The 25,953-nt window shown below is 37.5% G+C and overlaps 1 protein-coding gene across 13 annotated transcripts in view; it reads left to right on the forward strand.

The window, feature by feature from the left end:
• The window catches only part of GABRG2 (gamma-aminobutyric acid type A receptor subunit gamma2), a 248,991-nt gene that overhangs the window by 123,347 nt on the left and 99,691 nt on the right, over nt 1-25,953 (forward strand). For 12 of the 13 annotated variants that reach the window (XM_055561939.1, XM_055561977.1, XM_055561946.1 and 9 more), the window contains 5 exons: nt 12,263-12,414; nt 14,343-14,410; nt 16,661-16,881; nt 20,997-21,079; nt 25,290-25,427. In XM_055561939.1, coding sequence (XP_055417914.1) covers nt 12,263-12,414; nt 14,343-14,410; nt 16,661-16,881; nt 20,997-21,079; nt 25,290-25,427 — 662 coding nt within the window. The remainder of the gene's footprint in view (nt 1-12,262; nt 12,415-14,342; nt 14,411-16,660; nt 16,882-20,996; nt 21,080-25,289; nt 25,428-25,953) is intronic. The other variant, XM_055561953.1, reaches the window with a different exon arrangement.

Genomic DNA, 25,953 nt, shown 5'->3' on the forward strand with positions numbered 1-25,953 from the left:
CCTCACTTCTCCCTCCCCGTACCATCCCATGGATCATCCCAGTGCACCAGCCCAAAGCATCCAGTATCGTGCATCGAACCTGGACTGGCAACTCATTTCATATATGATATTATACATGTTTCAATGCCATTCTCTCAAATCATCCCACCCTCTCCCTCTCCCACAGAGTCCAAAAGACTGTTCTATACATCAGTGTCTCTTTTGCTGTCTTGTATACAGGGTTATTGTTACGATCTTTCTAAATTCCATATATATGCGTTAGTATACTATATTGGTGTTTTTCTTTCCAGCTTACTTCACTCTGTAATATAAATTTATTTATTTATTTTAATTGGAGGCTAATTACTTTATAATATCAGCGTTCTTTATAATCCAACTCTCACATCCATACATGACCACTGGAAAAACCATAACCTTGACTAGACAGACCTTTGTTGGCAAAGTAATGTCTCTGCTTTTGAATATGCTGTTTAAGTTGGTCATAACTTTTTTCCAAGGAGTTAACTGTCTTTTTATTTCATGGCTGCAGTCACCATCTGCAGTGATTTTGGAGCCCCAAAAATAAAGTCTACCACTATTTCCACTGTTTCTCTATTTGCTATGAAATGATGGGACTAGGTGCCATGATCTTTGTTTTCTGAATGTTGAGCTTTAAGCCAACTTTTTCACTCTCCTCTTTCACCTTCATCAAGAGGCTCTATAGTTCTTCTTCACTTTCTGCCATAAGGGTGGTGTCATCTGCATATCTGAGGTTACTGATATTTCTCCCGGCAATCTTGATTCCAGGTTGGGCTTCATCCAGCCCAGCGTTTCTCATGATGTACAAGCAGGGTGACGATATACAGCCTTGATGTATTCCTTTTCCTATTTGGAACCAGTCTGTTTTTCCATGTCCAGTTCTAACTGTTGCTTCCTGACCTGCATACAGGTTTCTCAAGAAACAGGTCAGGTGGTCTATTTCAGAATTTTCCACAGTTTATTGGGATCCACACAGTCAAAGGCTTGTTATAGTCAATAAAACAGAAATAGATGTTTTATCAGTTCCCCCAAATGTTTTATGCTCTAGAGAAAAATATTACTCTTATCATAGAAAGGAAGATGTGGAACTGATTACAGAGGCATGTTGATAGAAATAACCTTCATATCAAGTTGGAGGTGCTGGTAGACAGAGATCAGTCACATTCTACCATGTAACAATGTTTCTGTTATTGCCTTGCACTGTGATTTAAGTGTTGCATTTTTTTCCTAGCTGTTCAGGTATTTGTCTCCCAAAATAGATGAGATGTGTTTTGATATCAGCATTGTGCTTTGCACATCTTTCCATCTGCAATGGTACTTTGCACAAAAGATTCTCAAATACAGGCTGATTAACTGAAGGATAGAGAAATCTAAATTCACAAGGCTGCTGCTGCTGCTAAGTCACTTCAGTCGTGTCTGACTTTGTGTGACCTCACAGACGGCAGCCCACCATGCTCCCCTGTCCCTGGGATTCTCCAGGCAAGAACACTGGAGTGGGTTGCTATTTCCTTCTACACTGCAGGAAAGTGAAAAGTAAAAGTGAAGTTGCTCGGTTGTGCCCGACTCTTAGCAACCCCATGGACTGCAGCCCACCAGGCTCCTCCGTCCATGGGATTTTCTAGGCATGAGTACTGGAGTGGGGTGCCATTGCCTTCTCCGAATTCACAAGGCATTATTTCCCAAATTTCACCACCTTCATGACTCTTGCCACATTTCAGTGACACTAGGTTATGTTTTTGCTTACTATTTTTCATAAACCAATGTCTTTTAAATCTAACTTGTGATTGTGCTTAGTCACTAATTCATGTCCTCCTCTTGCAACCCCATGGACTGTAGCCCACCAGGCTCCTCTGTCCATGGAGTTCTCCAGGCAAGAACATTGGAGTGGGTTGCCATGCCTTCCTCCAGGGGATCTTTCCAACCCAGGGATCAAACCCATGTCTCCCACATTGCAGGTGGATGCTTTACCATATGAGCCATGAGGGAAGCCCAAGCCATCAGGAAGCCCTTAAATCTAACTAGTTTATTTAATAAACTTAACAAAAGTATTAAACCCAGAAAACAAGTTTCATTTTTCATAATAGAAGAAAACAATAAAGTAAATACAGTGAAGCCACAACAATGTTATCAAGTTTACATTATACATTATTGTCTACCAGAGGTGTAAAGCTTGCTGGTACTCCTCTTGAGAAAGTAGGTTAGTGAATTAATTGCAGAATGTGGATAATGACACATTACAGATAAACTGAGACTTATCTTTAATACAATTGGATGAGCTAGTAGAAAACTGAAATGAGGAAAACTTTCTAATTATAGATTTCAGTATCCTTTAACGCTGTGCATATATGACACTTAAAACTGCTTTGGGTACTAGGAGCTAGTGGCTCAGACTTTGGGAAACACTGATACAAAGTGATCTTAGTAAGACATAGGATCTTGATTCAAAATGATGCTAATTTGAATTTTCAGTATACCTTGAAACACTGTAGTAAGTGACATTTATTTGACTTGCTTGAGAGCAGTTACCAACATGCTGTTTATTCAGAAAAGGAAGTCCACGTAGCTCTGTCACACGCTTGCAGTAGCTCTTCATCCAGGCTGCACCTTAGAGTTAGTGAATATCATTGCTGCCATCTCATCCTAGTCTAATTAAATTAGTATGTTAAGCGGTAAGCTTTCAGCACTGTTATTTTTTTAAGCCCTCTGGGTAATTTTAACATGCTGCCAGAATAAGAACAATTGGTCTGTATTCAGTATCAGACTTTCAGTGTAGGCTGGACATTTCACATTCCTGGTGAATGACAGTCATCATATAAATGAAGAAATTCAGAGTATTTCCTTCTTGAACTATTTTTTGAGGGTAAATAATTATTTTCTTCTCTGATATTAACTTTATAGTTTGCTATCTTCTGTGGTTAAAATTGGTCTTGGATGTCAGTAGTCAGAAAATAGCAAGAAAGGCAAACTTCACGTGTGTTTCTAAAGTGAGGGAGAGTGGCCCCCAAACTTGCGTTGGCCTCATTTGTCACCATGTGGTCACAGTCTAATAACAATGCAAGTATAGTGTCTTAAGTTCTGCCACCGTGTAGAAAATTTTTTACTGCATAAGAGCAACATACTTGGAGCTCCACTTCAGCTAACTGCCTTCTAAAAATTCTGCATTGGTGTATAGTGTACAGGATGAGTTTTGTCCAAATAATTCAGGTTTTGAAAACGGCTTCCTATTTGCGGCAAAGTGTACACAAGCAAGAACGTGAGAATATTGTTTTTCCTTCTAGTGTATTTTTCATTTTAGTTATTGTAGTCTTCATCTCTTTAGTTTTTCTTCATATTTTCTCTTTGTTAAAAACTTATAACTTCCCATTCTCTGTATCCATTCTTCTTCTGAATTATTTGATCATCTTTAGATCATTTTTCTTTAGTCTTTCTCCAATAGAATGCCTGTCTCCATTTCACTTAGTTTTTCTGGGCTTTTATCCTGTTCCTTCATCTGTTGCCTCATTTTGTCTAAGTTGCTGTTTATATTTTTATGTCTGTGGTAGAATAGTTCAGTTTCTTGACCTTGGAGAAATCCTATGAGTCCCAGCAGAGCAGTCCCCGTGGTCACCCAAGCTATATACTTTAGGAGTTTACCCTAAAAGGTCTCCTTGGGTCCTTCTGCTGTGGCATCTGACTATATGGATGGTCTGGTAGGCTTAGTTGGTCCTGAGTCTGGTTGGTTGTCAAGCCCAGCTTTGTTCAGATGCTGCTGGGCTATTTAGACTTTAGGCAGCCTGTCTGCTGATGGGTGGGGCCATGTTCCTGCCCTGTTAGTTGTTCGGCCTGGGGCATCCCAGCACTGGCACCCATAGGCTTCTGGGTAGGGCCAGATCTTGGTACTAATGAGTAGATATAGCAGCTGCTGTGTTTCTGCAATACATCTGATGCCATCCTCTAGTCCCCAAAGTGAGCCATAGCTCATACCAGGAGACTTTCCAAGACCAGGTTAGGTCTGGCCCATGCTCCTAACAAATTACTGATCTTGCCCTTGGGTTCCAGGTTTTTGGAACATGTGCATGAGGTTTTTGTGTGCACCGTTAGAGTGAACTCTTGTTTTCCTTAGTCCTTAAGTGAAGTGAAGTCACTCAGTCGTGTCCAACTCTTTGCGACCCCACGGACTGTAGCCTACCAGGCTCCTCAGTCCATGAAATTTTCCAGGCAAGAGTACTAGAATGGGTTGCCATTTCCTTCTCCAGGGGATCTTCCTGACCCAGGGATCAAACCCTGATCTCCCACATTGCAGGCAGACGCTTTACCATCTGAGCCACCAGGGAAGTCCTGTGAGGCTCCTGCAATTAAGCCCTGCTGGCCTTCAAAGCCACATGCTCTGTTGGGCTTGTCTTCCATCTACCAGAACACCAGGTTGTGGAACCTGACTTGGGGCTCATAACTCTCACTCCTGTGGAAGAATCTCTCCAATACAATTATTTTCCACTTTGTGGATTTGATTATATTGTGAGTCCACCCCTCCTACCCATCTCACTGTGGTTCTTTCTTTATGTCTTCAGTTGGAGAAGATCTTTTCTGGTAGGATCTAGTCTTTTTTTCCTGTCTTTTTTATTTTTTAAATTATGATAGTATAATAATACATTTACACGAGACTTGGAAAATACAGAACAAAGTTACAGATAGTTCCACTATAGTACTTATTTTTTAAATAGAGAAGTTAAAATTTTTAGTTGGAGTTTCAATATAAGACCCTTAAAAATGAATAGAATGAATATATAGAAAAGTAGAAGGATATAGTAGACCTGAAAAGCACCATGATAGTTTCCAGTCTTTTTCAGCCATGGTTGTTCTGCAGAGACTTATGGTTTTGGTGTGCTTGTGAGATTACTAAATTTTTCAGATTTGTTTTACTGCACATGGCAGTATTTCACTAATTTGTATTATATAACACTTCACTATGTAAATATGCCATATTTTATTTGTGCATTCTACTACTTATGTTATATGAATTTCTAGTATCAATAATGCAACTGTGAACATTCTTATCCATTCTTGTACCAGATACATTATGCATTTCTTTTTGGATTAAATCTAGTAATAAACTTTCTGGGCAATAGCATACATATGTGTTCATCATTAGCAGATAATGCCAAAATGTTTTCCTTTCAGCTGTGCATGAGTCCTAGCTGGTCCATATTCTCTCTTTAATTTAACAAATAAACAACAGCAGCAATAGCAAATCACAGTGAGGGGGCTAGTCCAGAGAAAATGGACTTTAATAATAAGCCTAGAATATGACCTGACATGGACTTTTTTTTTCTGTTTACACCTTCTGTTCCTAGTGAGTGCTATGGTTGTCTTCTCCACATTTTCTGTCCTTATCTTAAATATCCCAATTTTCATTTGGTTTCTGAAGTCCATATGTCGTTGGGGATGATGATTTCATCTTTGATACTAGTGGTAGGATATATAATTACACCAAAATAATGAACATAGTCCCATCCTTTAGCTATAGATTTGGTTTCTTATGTATGAATTCATATGTATTCAGGCTGCTGCTGCTAAGTCGCTTCAGTTGTGTCCGACTCTGTGCGACCCCATAGACAGCAGCCCACCAGGCTCCCCCGTCCCTGGGATTCTCCAGGCAAGAACACTGGAGTGGGTTGCCATTTAGTGATTCACAAAATGAGAACTTCTAGGGACTTTTAGAAAACTAAATATCTAGAAGAGTTTATCTCTTTTCATGGATGTACATAAGAGCATACAGGAAAGTTTTTGTTAGCATCTTCTGATCATACAGGCTTTCCTTGTGGCTCAGCTGGTAAAGAATCCGCCTGCAATGCAGGAGACCTGGGTTCGATCCCTGGGTTGGGAAGATCCCCTGGAGAAGGGAACAGCTACCCAATCCAGTATTCTGGCCTGGAGAATTTCATGGACTGTATAGTCCATGGGGTCACAAAGAGTCGGACATGACTGAGCAAGTTTCATTTCAGTTCTGATCATACAGTTAAGCCATCTTTGGGTTGAAGCTGATACCATGGAGGACAGAAGGACAATATAGAAAGAATCCAGGTTGTTAAATGCATAGATGAGAAGCTGAATTGAAGCACCAGGAAGCTTATACTACACTAGGTTTAAAATTATATATCCCTCCCAATTTAGTCTGAATATTCTGATGCTGTTTGCTATTTAGTCACTAAGTTGTTTACAACTCTTTGTGACCCCATGGACTTCAGCCCATCAGGCTCTTCTGTCCATGAAATTTCCCAGACAAGACTACTGGAGTGGGTTGCCATTTCCTTCTCCTGGGGATCTCCCTGGCCCAGGGATTGAGCCTGCATCTCCTGCTTGGCAGATGGATTCTTTACCACTGAGTCACCTGGGAAGCCCAAATATTCTGATACTTGCAATAAAATTCATCTTTGCTAATAAAACCCCTCAGTCATTTATTTGATATAGGTCTTCAGCAATTGTTAATAAACAGCTTGCAATTTTATATTGGAATATGTACATCTGATAGTTGACTTAATCAAATAAACACATTTACCAACAGCTGCTGCTGCTGCTAAGTCGCTTCAGTCGTGTCTGACTCTGTGCGACCCCATAGACGGCAGCCCACCAGGCTTCCCCGTCCCGGGGATTCTCCAGGCAAGAATACTGGAGTGGGTTGCTATTTCCTTCTCCAGTGCATGAAAGTAAATGAAAGTGAAGTCGCTCAGTTGTGCCTGACTCTTAGCGACCCCATGGACTGCAGCCTACCAGGCTCCTCCGTCTGACCTAATTATCAAAAAATTGAGCATGATATGAGCTAATGGGGCATCACTGTAAGTAGAACAATTCATCAGAATTGATCCTTAGACATACCCCTACCCTTACTCTAGCCTCTGTGCATGTATATACTCACACACACACCTGTGCATAGAGCACCCTTCCTGAAAGGTTCTGCACAGGTTCTTACATGTCCTCCCTAGGAGATACAGCATTCCATTGGCCACTAAAGGCCACATATGAAAGAGCAGCTTGTGCCCCGGTTCTCCTTCTCACTAAACCACAGTGTTTCTCAAGAATCCCTTATCCTTCAGGGATGTACAGAATGAAGTCTCCTCCTCCTATGATCAGATTCTAAGTCCCCTCCACCCCCTGAGGATATATACCTACCTAGCATAGCTGCTCCTACACGTTATACCCAAGTCCACCTTTTGCAGTAGCTAGAGGATGGTCTTTGAAATAAACTTATGCCTTACCACTGCAGCATGCACTGCTTTCCAAGTCATGAAAGAACTTAGAGAGTAAGTTGATCACATCCATTAAGTTAAATTACAAGCTCCACTTTTATTCCTCAGTGTGAGAAGATCAAATCATTATCTGCAATGGCAAGTTTATGAAATTTGAATGTTATTAACTTTGTGCTGAAGGTGCCATACTCTTATTGAACTCAGGCATAAGTGAATTTATTGTCCTAAGAGAAAATGAGCTTGAACAACCGTTTGTTTTATTTGATCTTACTTTCTGATAAGTGTAAAACTGCAGATTCTTTGGCCCCATTTCCTTTCTCAAGCCCTTGCAGCATAATGGTTAAACATTTTGGTTTTGGCAAACTAAACGACTATTGGCAAATATCACTGTTTTTCTTCATGTGTAAAATGGAGATATTTATAGGAGTATCAGGGTTTTGTGAAGTCCTTAAAGTTTATGTGTAGAACATGGTGAATACATAATAATAGCCATTGTTGGTATTATTTATCTTAGGAAAACTAGTCAGAAAAAAATGATTCTTTTCATAATTTTAATTGTAAATTTCATATACACTCATAGAATTTGTAGTTTAGTAGTGGAAACAGACAATATGCACATTGGTAAATACACATTATGACAAACGCTGTGAAGCAGTCGAAGGACTGATGAGAAGAGATGAAGGATCAGGTGGGTGACGAAGGCAGAGAAAACAGTAAGGAATGACCTCTACTGAGAAGGTGATTTTTGTGTTGAAAATTGAAAGCTTATAAGGAATAAACCATGATCAATAGCACTTTGGGAGGTGGAGAGAAGAGATTTTAGGCAGAGAAAGAAAAATATATATCCTGTATTTATGATGCCAAATACCAATGGATGTGAAGATACCCAAGTGAGAAAACAGATGTTTTTATTGTTTCTCATCCAAATGTGTGCTGATATACTGCCCTAAGAAAGTACAATTACTAGATTTTTCTTCCTACAAAACTGAGAGCTTGATTGAATCTGTGAAAATATGAAATACTTGGATTAAAATTTAAAAGTGTATAAACTTCATGATTATCTTCACAGTGTCAAGTATCCAAAATAAGTACCAACATTCAGATATTTAAGATCTACTGTCTAATTGAGAGCAACCTCTCATCTCTTCACTATTTATTTTTTTGTCACTTTTTTCTTAAATTGGTTTTTCTCATTATAAATATGAACTCATTACACTCAAATCATGCATGTAACTGTAAAGATGAAAATTAAAAGTAATATTCTAATTTATACCAGAGAATTTCAGTTGGAAAAGCTAAAGTAGGAAGTTGAAAATCTGTGCTTTTTTAAAGGGCCTACCTCAACACACACACACACACACACACACACAAACACACAAGGGTAAGCACCCCTGGTTCACTCTGTGACTGAGATTCTCAACTTTTAATATACATGTGAACCATTTGAAGATCCTATTAAAACAAAGATTCTGATTCAGGAGTCCAGGTTGGCCCAGGGTTCTACATGTCTAGAAATTTCGCAGGAAATTCTCATGCTGTTGGTCAAAGGCTCTTGGTTGGATGGCTTTCTAACAGGTTTGTTTGTTTTTTTTTTTAATTTTTCAAAGATGAAAACTTCACCTTTTCTGGCACGGTCTTTTAGGACTTCTCACTCAGACTACAAAAAAAAAAAAATGTTTTTCATTATGATAAGAGTAATGTTAATTTCAGTCCTTTTCCTCTGCAAGATTATATTCAGTTTATAAAGGGTACAAGAAGAAATAATCGCTTCCGTAGGCCATTACATTTAGGTAGGTGCCTTTAGCTAGAAGTTCAAGTTTGCTCTCAGCACACACAACTGTTAATCAGTTTTCTTGCATCATTATCAATCTATTTCTGCCCAGGCGTTTTCATGGAGTTCACAGTACCACAGAATGCCTTATCTAATTGTCATTATTACTAGAGCTCCCATCTATAAATGAGGTGGCCTTAACAGCAGAGAATTCTGGAGAAACAGCCAATTTTGAATGGGAGAGATTCTTTTTTCTTTTTTTTTTAAACAAATCTGGAAACAATCCCAGATTATTCATCAGCCCCGTTAATTTAGACCTCAGCTGGGAACACACTAAAGAATAAAAACTTCATTTATTTATAATGTAGGGGTTCATTATTTTTCTTCCTGGATAACATCTGTTTTTAGTTCTTCTCAGCCCATATTAGATCAAAGCCTGGAAGCAGTGTCTGAAGATTCAGGTTTTAGTTATGAGGTTGAAACTTTTTATATAAATCTACTTTCAGGACTATGTGTCAGGTACTGTGCTAAGCACTTCATAAGCATTATCTTGAAAGTATTAGTCACTCAGTCATGTCCAACTCTTTGAGACCCCATGGACTGTAGCCCACCAGGCTCCTCTGTCCATGGGATTCTCCAGGCAAGAATGCTGGAGTGGGTTACCATTTCCTTCTCCAGGGGATCTTCCTAACCCAGGGATGGAACCTGGGTCTCCTGCAATGCAGGCAGATTCTTTACTGTCCAAGCCACCAGGGAAGCAAGCGTTATCTTGCACAAAAAATGTGATAGAATACTAGTATTAACTCTATTTTAAAGATGAGAACTTTGTGAAGCTTAGCAAGATTAAATCATTTGCCCAAGGTCATAAAAGAGTAAGTGACAGGCAAGATATGAAGCCAGAAGTCAAACCTGGTACTTTCTAACTCCTGAGTATATGCTCTTAATTCCTCTACTCCACTTTACCTCTTTGTGGCTAAGTAGGCATCCTAAAGTATGACCAAATCTGTCACTGAAACTTTCACCTGAGATAATCTATTTGATTACTATTTTGGCATCCAACAGATGATGACTCCAAGAGAATTACTACGTGAAATTCTAGGAAGTAGTATTCCTTTAAAGAAGTATCCCTTATCTTTTCACTTAATGTATTTTTCCTCCTGGTTTTCCAGAAAATAGGAATAAACGTAACATGGCACCATCATACTTGGATTATTTATTTGCTAGTATGAGTACGTACTGTGAATAAACATAGCTATTTAATATATATCTCCTTTCCTTGAAGAAACTTTGGGAGGGTACATTTTTTCAGAGAGGAAAGAGGGAGTGAGAGAGAGAAGCTTCGGGGGAAAGGAAGCAATAGGTTGAGATTCTTTAGAAAATGCACTTTTGCCTGAACAAATTAAACAGTGATAAAATTTCATAATGATGACATCCAACATCCAGTGGGTCAACTACATTCTTTTCTCAATGAGTTATGAGAAGGATTTGAAATTTTCTTTATCAAATAACTTTTTTTTCTTCTTAAACTAGTAAGATTCAGGTCATAGGATTAGAACTCTATTACCCAGGGTTCATCAGTGCTCTAGAGAAATGATGAATTGAGGCTTAAGAGGAATTTTCCTAGCAGACAACTGCTCTCTGCCTGCACTGAAGTAGTTTTGAGTGCTGGCTGAAGCTTTGTCCAGCCCCTCACAAATACCCTCTGTGGGTGATCTATGAAATTCAAATTTTGTTTAAGTTCTTATGCTAACTGAAGTACAAGATTTAAGATTGGCTATGTTAGGTTTCATGAGAGTGTGTGACTCAGTTTTTATGTTTCCTATTGTAAAGCTTTGAAGGGATAAAAAGATTATTTACTTACTAAGTTGATCCATGCCAGTGATTACTTTTAAAACTTCATCTCCCATCCTCATTCTCAAACCAAATTAATCACAAAATCAGCTTCACTTATCATCTTTAGTCATCTATCTGTCTATACATACAAATATATATCTGTGTGTGTGTATATATATATATATATATATATGTATATATATATATATATATAGACAATTGAGTATAATACATGATTTGAGAATATGATGTGTATTCAGGGTCATGTGACAGTGATTTAATTTCTGACAAGATTCATTCTTACCATATCTTTAAGCAAATAAACTGAAGATGAGGATCGGTATGAGAAAGTATTTTGTAATTTTTAATTTCACCATAAACATCAAAAGTAACCAATATTTACTGAGTATTGATGAAAATGAAAATGGCAAGGTTTGCACTCCACTAGGTCTGGAAACTATGATCACCTTATGTGTACGTGTGTGCCGTGGGCAGGGGCATGGAGTTTGGGGCAAGGAGGAGACAAACTATAGGAATTTCAATATCCTTCCAAAATCAGCCTTAGCTTCGGGTTTAGTTGTGGGTTTTCTGACAGGTTTTGGCATAGAAAACCGAATCACAGAATATTATGTCACTTTTTGATCATTCAAAATAGATAATTTGATTTCTATGATTATATAAATAGTACATTAACCATTAGTATGAATTTCCAGCTTAGGAACTTTTACTACAATAAAGAGTGTTTTAAAGTCTACAGCTACATCTTTCTTCATAGTACCAGGTTCTTAGCAATCAAGGATAAATGAACCACCCTTGCTTTCAGTGCAAGGGAGGGGAGAAAAGTACACATACACACACCCCGGGGGAAGAAAACGCAGCAAGACTGAGGCTCTCCTTAGTAGTTCAGTTGAGGAGCAAGAGATTTGTCTGGTGGTGTGTGGGAGTGAATCTAATTATCAGCCTCTTATTTCATTAATAGGTTGGAACAAGTTAACTTCTCAAAGGAGAAAGAAGTAGACATTATGCCTGAACGCCTAGACTAGATTATGATCATTTAAGCATAGCTTTCAGCAAAATTCTTGTGATTTTTTTCTTAATAAGTGCTATGTGAAGTTGGGCAGGTGGACCGGAAGAACATCAACTAAGGAAAAGGCAAAGATAACTGGTAAAGCATATTTATAGATGGGAGGACAGAGCATTCTGGAAAACCGACGAGTACGCCTGAGTAGATTTTAATCTACCTCTGTGAAGTTTGATTAGCTAGACTAACCCTCAGCTGAGAATTTCCCTGCAATCCATTGTAACACCCTCCCCCCACCCTGCTTTGGTTCTCATTTTCCACCAATGGTCTGTGACTAAAAGTCAACTTGGATGGAGTCTATGTGATTCTTGATCAATATTTTTTTTTTCTCCTTAGCCTCACTAGACAAAAATCTGATGATGACTATGAAGATTATGCTTCTAACAAAACATGGGTCTTGACTCCAAAAGTTCCGGAGGGTGATGTCACAGTCATCTTAAACAACCTCCTGGAAGGATACGATAATAAGCTTCGACCTGATATAGGAGGTACGTTAAAGCCTCTTGTGATGTGGGTTTTATACAAACGAAGAGGCCTACCACATTAGAACAAAGCATCAGCCTATTTCAATAACCAGAAGGATATAAATGATACTTTTACTAAATGTAAAAATAATGAATAAACTGCATTCAAGTCTGGGAGTAGATGGAGGATCAATAAGTTCAAAATAAGGAAAGATGATTTTCAAGCTAACTTGAGAAATAGCAATTTAAAATTTCCTAGACTGAGAGACTTGGAGAAGGCAATGGCAAGCCACTCCAGTACTCTTGCCTAGAAAATCCCATGGATGGAGGAGCCTGGTAGGCTGCAGTCCATGGGGTCACTACGAGTCGGACGCGACACTTTCACTTTTCACTTTCACACAATGGAGAAGGCAATGGCAACCCACTCCAGTGTTCTTGCCTGTAGAATCCCAGGGATGGCAGAGCCTGGTTGGCTGCCATCTATGGGGTTGCACAGAGTCGGACATGACAAGCGACTTAGCAGCAGCAGCAGCAGACTGAGAGACTATAGAAAAAAAAAGTGACAGCTTCTTTATGAAGTAACACCAAAAACAAGTACACACCTACTGTATAGCATAAGGATCTCTACTCAATCTGTAATGACCTAAATGAGAATAGAATCTAAAAAAGAGCGGATATATTTGTATGTATAACTGATGAACTTGGTTGTACAGCAGAAACTTACACAACATTGTAAATCAACTGTACTCCAATAAAAATTAGTTTAAAAAAAAAAGAAAGGAAGGACATACTGATTATCTATAGCTGTGTAACAAGCACAAAATCTCAGAGTTATAGAGTAATAAGCATTTATTTGCCACTTTGCTGGGGGTGGCCTAATCTAAGGTCAGCCAGGTTGAGGCCGTTCATTTAAGAAAGCTTTACTCTCATTCTCCTCCTGGGACCAGCAGACTAGCTAGGAGTATCCTTTTAATGATGATAGCAAAGAGTAAGAGAAAAAAATAGACGCTCATAAGGCTTAATGCTTGGAATTAGAGCTAGCACACTCACCTTTGTCCATATATTATTAACCAGTTTGAATCAAATGGTCATGCTCAAAGTTCAGAGTCAGAGAAATAGCCTCACTGATGTGAAGGCAAGGATATAGGTCCCCCACAGAGAATTAGAGCATGGCACTTTAAGGAAAATGGATAAAGATGAGGGAGGTGTACTTATTGAATTGAAGCCCAGAATGATGTTATGAATCCTTGTTCATTAAATATTAAATGAAAATGGAGCGCATTCATTAGACCATGGATGTAATACTACAAGATTTTTACTATCAGTCCTCTTTGACAAATAGGTGTGTATTGGGTTTCCATATGGTTTTCTCATTTGATGAGTCACGGAATTCATTAAATCATTGAGGAAGATTGATTTTGTGTTGGCTAGAGGTGAATGAGGATAAAGTGGTCATAAAAGGAATCAACAGGGAGCAATATTTCAATAACAATTCATAATACTTGTTGCTTTTTATGTCTACTTCATATTTCTAATGCAGTTTATTCTCTAGGTCACACAATAGTTATTTATTTTTCTATATGGGGCATGTCAGGTTACAATGCCCAAATCGATTCAAGAGCTTTAAGAAAAAAATAATAAAAGTCATGATATATGAAGAAGGAAGAAGAAAATCTGTGCAATACTTTCTTACTTATTAATTTTTATATAGTCTTAGAAAGAAAGTCAGTTTCAAAACTGTGCTATGCTTAGTTAATGCCTTAATGTGCTTAAAAGGAGATATTTCTTTGAAAGCAAATAGCTAAATGTAGTGAATTAGTCACTAACTCCACATTAGTTGTGAATAAATCACTTCTAATGTAGCAAAATAAATATTTCTAGAATAACAAGGGCTAAAGCATTAAAACATTATGCTTCTTCATATGCATATATTTCTATGGTTCTCTTTACAGTGAAACCAACATTAATTCACACAGACATGTATGTGAATAGCATTGGTCCAGTGAATGCTATCAATATGGTAAGTTTCTAATTGTTTATGTCATTAACAAACTAGAGAGGTAGTGTGTTATCATGGAAATAACAAGGACTATCCTTACAAAAAAATTGGAAGAGAGAGAACCTTTCATATCTTTTTTTTCCCTCTTGTAATATAATTATTTTTAATGATCTGTATTAAAAATTAAATGTGATCATGTGTATAAAATTAACTTGTGTAAAATGCTATAATCTTAAAATTCAACACTCATTGCTTATTTGGTAGGTACTGCTTACTATAAAGTAAAATATAGTGCTTTACTGTGTTTTAGAATATTCATGGTGTGGAGAGGTCATACTTCAAATCAGAATTGTTTCTCAGAGGAGAAATAGTGCATTAGATTTAACAACAAATGTAACTTTATTTTTTTTATAAAGCTTTCTATCAAAATCTGAAATAACAAATTAGCTTGGAGTGGAAGACGGTAGAGTAGAATAGAGTAGAACAATGTAACGTAATGTTAGTGATAGTGTAACTTTAAAACACCATTTACCAAATAAGCAATAAGGATGCTCTGCTGAATCAGATATGAGAAACATTTATTGCTCTCAATGAGGCTGATTAAAAAAACTGTACCACCACCTGCACCCTCCATGCAAATAGGTTTGATTGTTTAACCATGAAACAAATGGCAACATGTTTCTCAGACTGTTTAGAATTATGATGAAGATTGTGAGCATCTAAGAAGAATCAGCTATACATGTAGTTTATTTTAACACAAAACTTATGATTTCAGGAATACTGGTACCCAGAACTACTGTCCCAGCATCATAGTTTATGAAATGATGGTTTAAAGACTTTTAAAACGTGTTTGTGTTGGCCAAAATGTAGGTCAGAAATTCTTGAGTTACTCTATCTACTGGCACAGCAGGTTCCCCTTTCATTACTTGTGGACTGCAAATATAGAATTAAATCGTAAACAAAGTGGTGTGATTTACCCCAGTGGAAATGCAGCCAGTTCCAGTGAGATACAGGGCAGGAGTGCAAGGATACAATCCAGAACAACAGAAATCAGGCAAAGGAAGAAGGTTCTAGTCTGATCCTGAGAAGCTGTGTTTCTTAGGCAAAGAAATAATCTCCCTGTGGTTTCTGGTGTTGGTTTCTTTTTTTCTTTTGATATGTATTCTTCATCATAAATGGTGATGGGTCAAGGGGATTAGATTAGGAAATGTGGATAGTTTCTATTCTTCACCTCTCATATTCTAAGGCCGCTAGGGTCATGCTCTAAGAACACTAAGGGTTTTTTCCATTAATTTTCTCATGTGTATACAGATTAAAATCGAGCTGTAAAATAATACTAAATAAAATCTAAATATGACAGCCAAATAGATCTTGGGTGTTATGGCTCCAGGTCTAATTCACATCAAACTTTCTTTTCTTTAATTAAAGTCAATCATGTACATGAGGGTACTCATTAGAGTCACTTGTCATCCTAGCACTTTTTGAATATGTTTTGTGACAGATTAGTCCAGTAATAAAGATTATCTCTTAATTGGTCCATTTCTTCTTGTTTAGAAAAAAAGACAATTGTAATAGTAAAAAAATAAAATTAGTTACCTTACACTGAGTGTTTGCCATCTGCAAGACAGGGCACAAAGTCTTTTTTGTATAGGGTGTATTCCCCTTTTCTATCTTCACACTGCTTAGATCTTCTGGTGGCCTCAGTTTATTGCGAGGCAACCTAAACTCCAGAGCTCTAGTTTAGAACTGTTTTTGAGTGTTCTGGACTTTGCTTTACTCTGTAGCAGTGGCTTTTTGAACCTGACTATTTCCTCAAAAGACAATTGGCAATGTCTGGAGATAGTTTTGGTTGTCACGACTTGGGGGTGGGATTTTTTGTTGGTGCTATTGGCACTTAGTGGGTAGAAGCCAAGAATGCTAGTAAACATCCTAAAATACACAAAATTGCCCCCACAACAAAGAATTAGCTGGCCAAAAATAACATGGGAAACTCTTCCCCATAAATACCAAATGCAAACAAGTGTATCAAGGCTATGATCTTTTGCCAGAATTCATTTACACAGGTCTATTTGTTCATAATGTATTAACTTGTCTACAAAAGATGGGTGAGTCTCCTTAGCCAAGCTTTTGCTTTCTTTTGGATCATTCAAACCTAAAGTAACTTTGCTTGGTATTGGCAATGAGATCATAAATGATAAATACAAACAAGTGGCCTATAATACAATCCTACTATATTAAAGATGTTCCATTTCACCTTTTTGTTTAAAACAGGAATATACAATCGATATATTTTTTGCCCAAACATGGTATGACAGACGTCTGAAATTTAACAGCACCATTAAAGTCCTCCGACTGAATAGCAACATGGTGGGGAAAATCTGGATTCCAGACACTTTCTTCAGAAATTCCAAAAAGGCTGATGCACACTGGATAACCACCCCTAATAGGATGCTGAGAATTTGGAACGATGGTCGAGTGCTCTACACTTTAAGGTATTCTTTTGGAAAAGTAAATGAGTAATTGTTGGGAATAAAACAAAGATCAATTACGTTCTCTTAGAACAAAAAGAGCTAAGATGTCAAACCTAAATCAGGATTGGCATGCTTGAGCAAAATAATATGTGATGCTACAAAATTAGTTTGGTGTTTTTTTTCTCTTATCAATGAACTTTTTCAAAGGATATAATTAAAACATTTTCTGTGACTGATGTAGGAACTCTTTTCTCACAGGGCTATGAATTTTCCCTTGCCTTTATGAGATCACCTAACCTTTATACCAGTCTTGGCTTTTATGTGTATGCCCTGCTACTTTAAAATATGGACACTAAAAAATAGTCATCCTTAGGAGTTGATATGCTTGGAAATGTTTCTGTTTCAAAGGAAAAAACCATTACTAAAGGAGAATTTTTGATGTGGGAATCTATCTGTACATCCTTTTCTTTTTAGCTACACAATGGCATAACTAGAATGAATTCCATCTCCCAACATCTACTCCCCACTACATTGATAGGCTATTTGACTTCTTTTTTAATTTTTTTTGCTATTTTTGGAATAGATATTCTTGGGGAAAACTTTAAAAGGAGGTATCATTTATTTTCTGAACTTAAATATTAAGCCAACATTAGACAGGTTTTTGACTTAAATTAATGCCATCATCTTAGCACTTCATAATTGATACATTTAAATTTTTTATGTTGAAGTTTCTCATGGGTGAGAGTATATTATGAAGTCAACATAATAGATAAGTACACGCACTTAAGAATCAGACAAATCTGGCTTTGATGATTAGCTCTGTATCATACTGTGCTGTGCCTAGTTGCTTCAGCTGTGTCTGACTCTGTGCGACCCTATGGACTGTAGCCTGCCAGGTATCTTTGTCCATAGGATTCTCCAGGCAAGACTACTGGAGTGGGTTGCCATGCCTTCCTCCAGGGGATCTTCCCAACCCAGGGATCAAAGCCGCATCTTCTACATCTCCTGCACTGAAAGGCAGGTTTGTTACCAATAAGGCCACCTGGGAAGCTCCTGAATCGTATTATATTATTTGTAGGTATTAGGGCAATTCTCCAGGATTTCTACAGGAGTGGCAACAGTTCAGAATATGTACAGGACTAGAGGCGGCTATCTGGTAGCAGGGGTCTAGCTGCTAGGAGTATCCCAAAGTTTTATTTGTATGGTAAGTATGATGTTTTTACTTAGTTACATTTTTATTTAGAGGAATGAGGTGAGAATTGATGGGGATTATTGGCAAAAGAGGTACCTCTACTGCCATGACATATGCCCCTACCCTAGTACTACAACTGAGCACCTTTAATTTATTTTAAATTTCTATAAAATAGAGTTAATGACTCTTACTTTACAGAGTGGTAATAAGGACTAAATGGGGTGATATGCAAAGTGTTTAACTGCTGCTGCTGCTGCTAATTCACTTCAGTCATGTCCGACTCTGTGCAACCCCATAGATGGCAGCCCACCAGGCTCCCCCATCCCTGGGATTCTCCAGGCAAGAACACTGGACTGGGTTGACATTTCCTTCTCCAATGAATGAAAGTGAAAGTGAAGTCGTTCAGTTGTGTCCGACTCTCAGCGACCCCATGGACTGCAGCCTACCAGGCTCCTCCGTCCATGGGATTTTCCAGGCAAGGGTACTGGAGTGGGGTGCCATTGCCTTCTCTGGTGTTTAACATCAGTCAGTTCAGTTCAGTTGCTCAGTTATGTCTGACTCTTTGCAACCCCATGAATTGCAGCACGCCAGGCCTCCCTGTCCATCACCAACTCCCAGAGTTCACTCGAACTCACGTCCATCGAGTCAGTGATGCCATCCAGCCATCTCATCCTCCGTTGTCCCCTTCTCCTCCTGCCCCCAATCCCTCCCAGCATCAGAGTCTTTTCCAATGAGTCAACTCTTCGCATGAGGTGGCCAAAGTACTGGAGTTTCAGCTTTAGCATCATTCCTTCCAAAGAAATCCCATCTATCTATGTTTAACACAGAACCTAATAAAAAAGTAAACACAAGCAGACATTTAAACTATTTGTATATATTTTCAGTAATAAATATAAATAATGTGATTCTTCTAGATCTTAGTATCCAGGATCTTATAGCTTCAAAATATTTCATGTTAAATGCCCTTATGTACATTTTATGCCATATGTAATATTCAAGATATAAAATTCAATACTTTAAACTGGATCCATAGCTCTTGTCATCAGAGTTACATCAGTTAGTAGGAAAAACAGTCACAATTGCAAAAGAAATTCATTGCATATGTTTTGATTTCATCATGGGTTTTATTAAATTAGATGTGAGGTAAAGATTGGAATTAGAATCTAGTGGAAATCAAATTTTGTCTGCTAAATAAGAGCTCAGTCTAGCTTTTGAAGTATTAAGATGCTATCTGAAGTCCTTTTATCATTCCATAATATTATGGTTATTTTTTCACTTCTATTAACTTAGAGAAACACTATACAATATTTAATTATGGAAGCCACCTCAAAATTATCACTCATGAGATTCATTCAAGATTTGAATGAGTTTGCTAATCTATATAAAGAGATGATTTCTTCTTATTGCTTATCTATAATGAGTTACAAATGTATATATATGTGCATAGATATATATCTGTGTAACTATCTGCAATCTGTATTATCTTCAATTTTAACAATTCCAGTTTAATTTGGAGAAATGATACTAATAAAATATCAAATTTAATTATAATTTCACTTATGAATAAAGCTTATCTTTTCTTTGGAAGAGCATGTAATTACTGAGTGACAATGCTAAAAACTTCCAGCTTTGGAGACACAGTCTTGGGCTCACATCTCAACCATGACACTAGCTTTGTCACTTCAGACAAGTCTAAGTACAATAAAGCCAGAATAACACTTACTAAATGAGAGAAAAATTCACCTTACCTAGTGCCATGCCGACAATTAAGGGCTCAATGATGATTAGTTATATCTTAGGACCAGTAATTGCCCTATTATACCATAGAAAAATTAAATTTATGCTGAACTTATAACATAAAAGGTTTATAAAACAAATTTTTTATGTTAAGATTGATATCTGCAATTATAAGAAGTATAGCTAACAAATATGGAATTTTAAATATCATCAATCTATCACCATCACAATTTAACATTATAGTCATACTTCCCCAAATGTGGTCAAAACATCTAGGACTCCTTTAAATTTTATCCCTCCTAGAGTTCTAGCCTCTTTTGGGAAAGAAAATCTGTATGTTTAACAAGCGCCTCTGGGACTCCAAGGGCTTCCCTGGTGGCTCAGAGGTTAAAAGGATCTGCCTGCAATGAGGGAGACCCAGGTTTGATCCCTGGGTCAGGAAGATCCCCTGGAGAAGGAAATGGCAACCCACTCCAATATTCTTGCCTGGAGAATCCCATGGGCAGAGGAGCCTGGTGGGCTACAGTCCATGGGGTTGTAAAGAGCGGGACATGACTGAGTGACTTCACTTTCACTTTCACTTTCTTTCAGGGACTCTATGGCAGACATTTTTCTGATACATCTGTGCATTTAACATCTGACTGCTACTAGATATTCTTATACTCTTTAACATCCTATATAATTGCTTTATAGTGTTCCTTGGTAAGAACGCTTAATACTCTGTTGTGAAACACAGGTATTTTTAAACTCACATATAGTAATTTAAATATAACAGCTAACAAGTACTTACACGCAGAAGGTTCTGCTGTAATTATCAGATAAGTTCTGAGAATTATCTGCATTCATTTACGTGCAAACAGTAAATGAGCTTAAGTTCTTAAAAGGGTTTGTTCTATTAAGTAAGTTAAGTGAATTCACTGAGCAATCCCATGTGTGCAGTTAATTTGCCAAAAAAAATATGGTATAATAAGTACTGAATAAGTGAAGTTGAGGTCAGTGAGAATTTATTGTTTAGTCTGGGAAAATAAATGGACATTAAGTCTTACACAATTTTATCCTGGACTTCAGTGAGGATCACCTTGTATTATCAATAAGAATGGGTGAGATACTGTCCAGGAATAAAAATGAATGGTCATTAGAAAGTGCTAATACATATTTAAATTTTTTTAAACTGTCTAAAACCTTTGTATCATATCTTTCTACTTAGACTGACAATTGATGCTGAGTGCCAGTTACAGTTGCACAATTTTCCAATGGATGAACATTCCTGCCCCCTGGAATTCTCCAGTTGTAAGTAATTACTCATTCTATATTCTGTATCCCCTCTCACCAGTAGTCTTTCTCACTGCGATACCAATTCATTGGGAAACTTACAGAGAATGCAAAATTGCATTATGCAGTGTTGTTGACTTTGAAGATTCTGATAATCCCTTTCATCATTAAAAAAGGGATCTATTTTATCAGAAATTACAAATAGACTTCATTGGGGCATAAACTTGGAATAAATTGGCAGTGGGTTCCTGAATGACTGTGTTGGGAAGGATTGTAAAGCCTGGCCTTGTGTCAATAGAAAGAGGTGCTGCAATTGATGGGGTTGCAAAGAGTTGGACATGACTGAGCGACTGAACTGAATATCACTCCCTCCATGGACCCAGAAAAGATTAGCAGGATATTTGTTAGTTGTTTTCTCCCTATGTTGGCTTCCCTGGTGGCTAAGATGGTAAAGAATCTGCCTTCAGTGCAGGAGACTTTGGTTTGATCCCTGGGTTGGGAAGATCCTCTGGAGAAGGGAATGGCTACCCACTCCAGTATTCTTGCCTGGAGAATTTCATGGACTAAGGAACCCAGAGGGCTACAGACCATGGAGTTGCAAAGAGTCGAACATGACTGAGCAAATGAACAAAAACAGCAAAATAACAAAATTGAAAATTACATCCTCCATCTGGAGTTCTAGTAATATCTAAAACTAGTTATCTGCCAGTGAGAAAAAGACTGATTTGGGAGTCATGTGAAATTGAAAGTTGCTCAGTCATGCCCGACTCTTTGTGACCCCATGGACTGTCCATGGAATTCTCTAGGCCAGAATACTGGAGTGGGTAGCCTATCCCTTCTCTAGGGGATCTTCCTGACCCAGGAATCGAACCAGGGTCTCCTGCATTGCAGGCAGATTCTTTACCAACTAAGCCATCAGGGAAGCCCTATTGGGTTCAGTTAAAATCCCAAACCCAACACTATAGATTTGAACAAATTACTAAATCTCTCAATGAGTCCACAACACAGGTGTCCACAGAGATTATAAGACCTGCCTCACCTCAATATTGTTTTGTTCATATAATATATGTAAAATGCCTATGCTACTTCACACATAATAAGATTCAATCAGTAGCTGATTGAATCTTATTATGTGTGAGGTAGCATTGATATTTGGCAAAACTAATACAATTATGTAAAGTTTAAAAATAAAATAAAATTAAAAAATCAGTAGCTGTATTATTTTATTATTATTATTATCATGAGATAATAGCCAATAGCAAGAAGATCCTTGATGATTCTAGAAGGAATTAAGCTTTAGTAACCTTCATAGGTATTTCCTGCCTAAATCAAAAACAAGCCTCATTTTTTCCCACATTTGCCTCACTATTTGTTCTGTATTCATGTTAGATTGCTTATCTCCTTCTTATTTCTGAACTGTCAATTGTGTATATTGTGTAGAATGAAAAAGTATGAATTTTAAAAATTTAATGTATGTATAATTTATCAGTCCGGGAGTAATGGAGATGCCTAAAAAAACACTGAATCATAATAACAATACTTTCAAAAAAAGATTAGAAAAGCAATCACCTGTTTTGACAAACATTTCCAGAGGGAAACAAAAAACAAAACAAAAAAAGCAAAACAAAGGTCACCAAAGAAAAAATTCATTGTATATTTTATATATATCAAGATAAGTTCTCATTATAAATCTTATTTCATATGTTTTACCTTGTCCAAGGATAGACTATTTTTAAGTGAAAACTCCCCTAAGGCTTAGGATATGGTATTTATTTTCTTTTAATTTTCCAACTGAGACTACTCCTCTCCTGAGTTAGATAAAACTTAAGAAACAGTGATTTCTATGCCATCAGGTTGCTGATTGACAATTGTCTTCTGAGCCCAAAATCAACTTAGTATTATTTATTGCTATCAAAACAATTCAATCACCAACATATTCTCCATAGGAAGTTCCTTAATATTATCATTCTTAAATTCTCAGTTTTCATCGCATCCTGCCCTACCACCCGCCACCGCCCTCTCAATAGCAACCTGCGGATCCTGCTTTCTTTCTTTCTTTTAAATTAATTAATATAGTGGACAAAAAGTTGGACCAAAACCAAAGAATAAAAGAGACAAGGGATTTTATTCCAAGGAGTCAATCACCTTCCATAACCAAAATTTACCTTTCCACAGAATTATTAGCAGACATACAGTGGAGAAGATTTCTAGTTTTATGGGCCATCTATTTTACTTGAGTTTACCCTACACACTTTACTTAATAGTAATGTTTATCCATTCAACAAATACATATTGAAAAGCAATTCCACAAAATAAGTACAATCACCCCCATGTAAGTACACCCATAGGTGAACAAATAACTTAGGAGAAAAATTAAGAAACTTGTCTAGGGTATTATGGAAAAGGTAAGCAAGGAAAAGGTACTATTGATCACTACATTATCCATGTAACATTTGTTTCATGATTGCTTTCTGTTGTTTTGGCTGAATATGACTGAACCCTAAAGAATCGACATAGTTCTCATAGGTATCTTCCCCTTGGCATTTCTACTTACTACTTTTAGTTATAGTTGTATATTAAAAAGAAGCCTCAACAAATTTAGTGTGAGAATAATATAAATAGTTGAGGTAATTTTTTCCTTCTACTCCAAGGACATGCCCTGGATAGGGATTTGAATCTGCTTTCCTTCCACCCAGGGACTGAACCTGTGGCTCCTGCCACATCTCATGCATAGCAAGCATATTCTTTACCAGACATCCTAGATACTTCTTCTTCCATTATTTTCTATTTCTACATGACTCAAAATCTCCGCCTTTTGAGTCCCTTTCACCATAAACATTATCCTGCATATGTAGTGAGAGGAGAGTGAAAAGGTGTCTTAAAGCTCAACACTCAGAAAACTAAGATCATGGCATCTGGTCCCATCACTTCATGGGAAATAGATGGGGAAACAGTGGAAACAGAAGCTGACTTTATTATTCTGGGCTCCAAAATCACTGCAGATGGTGATTGCAGCTATGAAATTAAAAGATGCTTACTCCTTGAAAGGAAAGTTATGACCAACCTAGACAGCATATTAAAAAGCAGAGACATTACTTTGTCAACAACGGACCATCTAGTCAAGGCTATGGTTTTTCCAGTGGTCATGTATGGATGTGAGAGTTGGACTATAAAGAAAGCTGAGTGCCGAAGAATTGATGCTTTTGAACCATGGTGTTGGAGAAGACTCTTGAGAGTCCCTTGGACTGCAAGGAGATCCAACCAGTCCATCCTAAAGGAGATCAGTCCTGGGTGTTCATTGGAAGGACTGATGTTGAAGCTGAAACTCCAATACTTTGGCCACCTGATGCGAAGCGCTGACTCATTTGAAAAGACCCTGATGCTGGGAAAGATTGAGGGCAGGAGGAGAAGGGGATGACAGAAGATGAGATGGTTGGATGACATCACTGACTCAATGGACATGGGTTTGGGTGAACTCCGGGAATGGATGATGAACAGGGAGGCCTGGCGTTCTGCAGTTCATGGGGTTGCAAAGAGTCAGGCATGATGAGCCACTGAACTGAACTGAACTGACAGTATATAGTATTTATTATATGCTATGTATATCTTACCCCAGACAATATGAAGTATTCATATAGTATATACAAACTCTGTTTAGTATACCTTATACTTTCACAGGTAATTTTGATCTCATGATTTTAAAATCTGATTTCCCTGTTAGGATATATATTTTCTCTCCTGTAATGTGGTGTTGGAGAAGACTCTTGAGAATCCCTTGGACTGCAAGGAGATCCAACCAGTCCATCCTAAAGGAAATCAGTCCTAAATATTCATGGAAGGACTGATGTTGAAGCTGAAATTCCAATACTTTGGCCACCTGATGCGAAGAGCTAACTCATTTGAAAAGACCCTGATGCTGGGAAAGATTGAAGGCAGGAGGAGAAAGGGATGACAGAGGATGAGATGGTTGGGTGGCATCACTGACTCAATGGACATGAGTTTGAGCTCTGGGTGTTGGTGGACAGGGAAGCCTGACAGGCTGCAGTCCATAGGGTCACAAAGAGTCAACACAACTGAGCGACTGAACTGAACTGAATGCTCTTTAATACAGGATCATCATCCAAGTCACAACTATTTCTTTGGTTATTTCCCTCAGTGTATTCATAGAAAGTGGTTGCTATTATATTCATTTTTAATAATTTTAAATATATTTCCTATCTCATGGCAGATGGCTATCCACGTGAAGAAATTGTCTATCAGTGGAAGCGTAGTTCTGTTGAAGTGGGTGACACAAGGTCTTGGAGACTTTATCAATTTTCATTTGTTGGACTGAGAAATACCACTGAAGTAGTGAAGACGACTTCTGGTGAGATGCTCTTGAAAATAATTTTAAATGACCTTTCCAGAGTTTAAGTTCTGGTATAAATGATTTAGAAGCTTTCAGTACTTGTCCAGAAATGATATTCAGCCAATTAAATCTCTTAATTTACTGGAGACAACTATAATTGGTATTCTAGCATGATACATAAACATAAATGGATTTTATAAATTTAAAGCAAGTTAGATTCAAATTGGATAAGTAAATCATTTGCTTAATTTCCTTTAGAAAAATCAATGTCTATTATTTAAAAAGAAGAAAATATTTATTAGGCATAGATATAATGTTTCTTTTAAGAAATATGTTTCATAATATATTGAAATAGCTGCATTTAAAATATCACATGGAAATGAAGCAACTGACAAAGAATTAGTCTCAAAAATATACAAGCAACTCTTGCAGCTCAATTCCAGAAAAATAAATGACCCAATCAAAAAATGGGCCAAAGAACTAAACATATTTTTCTCCAAAGAAGATATACGGATGGCTAACAAACACATGAAAAGATGCTCAA

The sequence above is a fragment of the Bubalus kerabau genome, chromosome 1, assembly GCF_029407905.1.
Source record: "Bubalus kerabau isolate K-KA32 ecotype Philippines breed swamp buffalo chromosome 1, PCC_UOA_SB_1v2, whole genome shotgun sequence".
In the NCBI taxonomy this organism is placed as follows: Eukaryota; Metazoa; Chordata; class Mammalia; order Artiodactyla; family Bovidae; genus Bubalus; species Bubalus kerabau.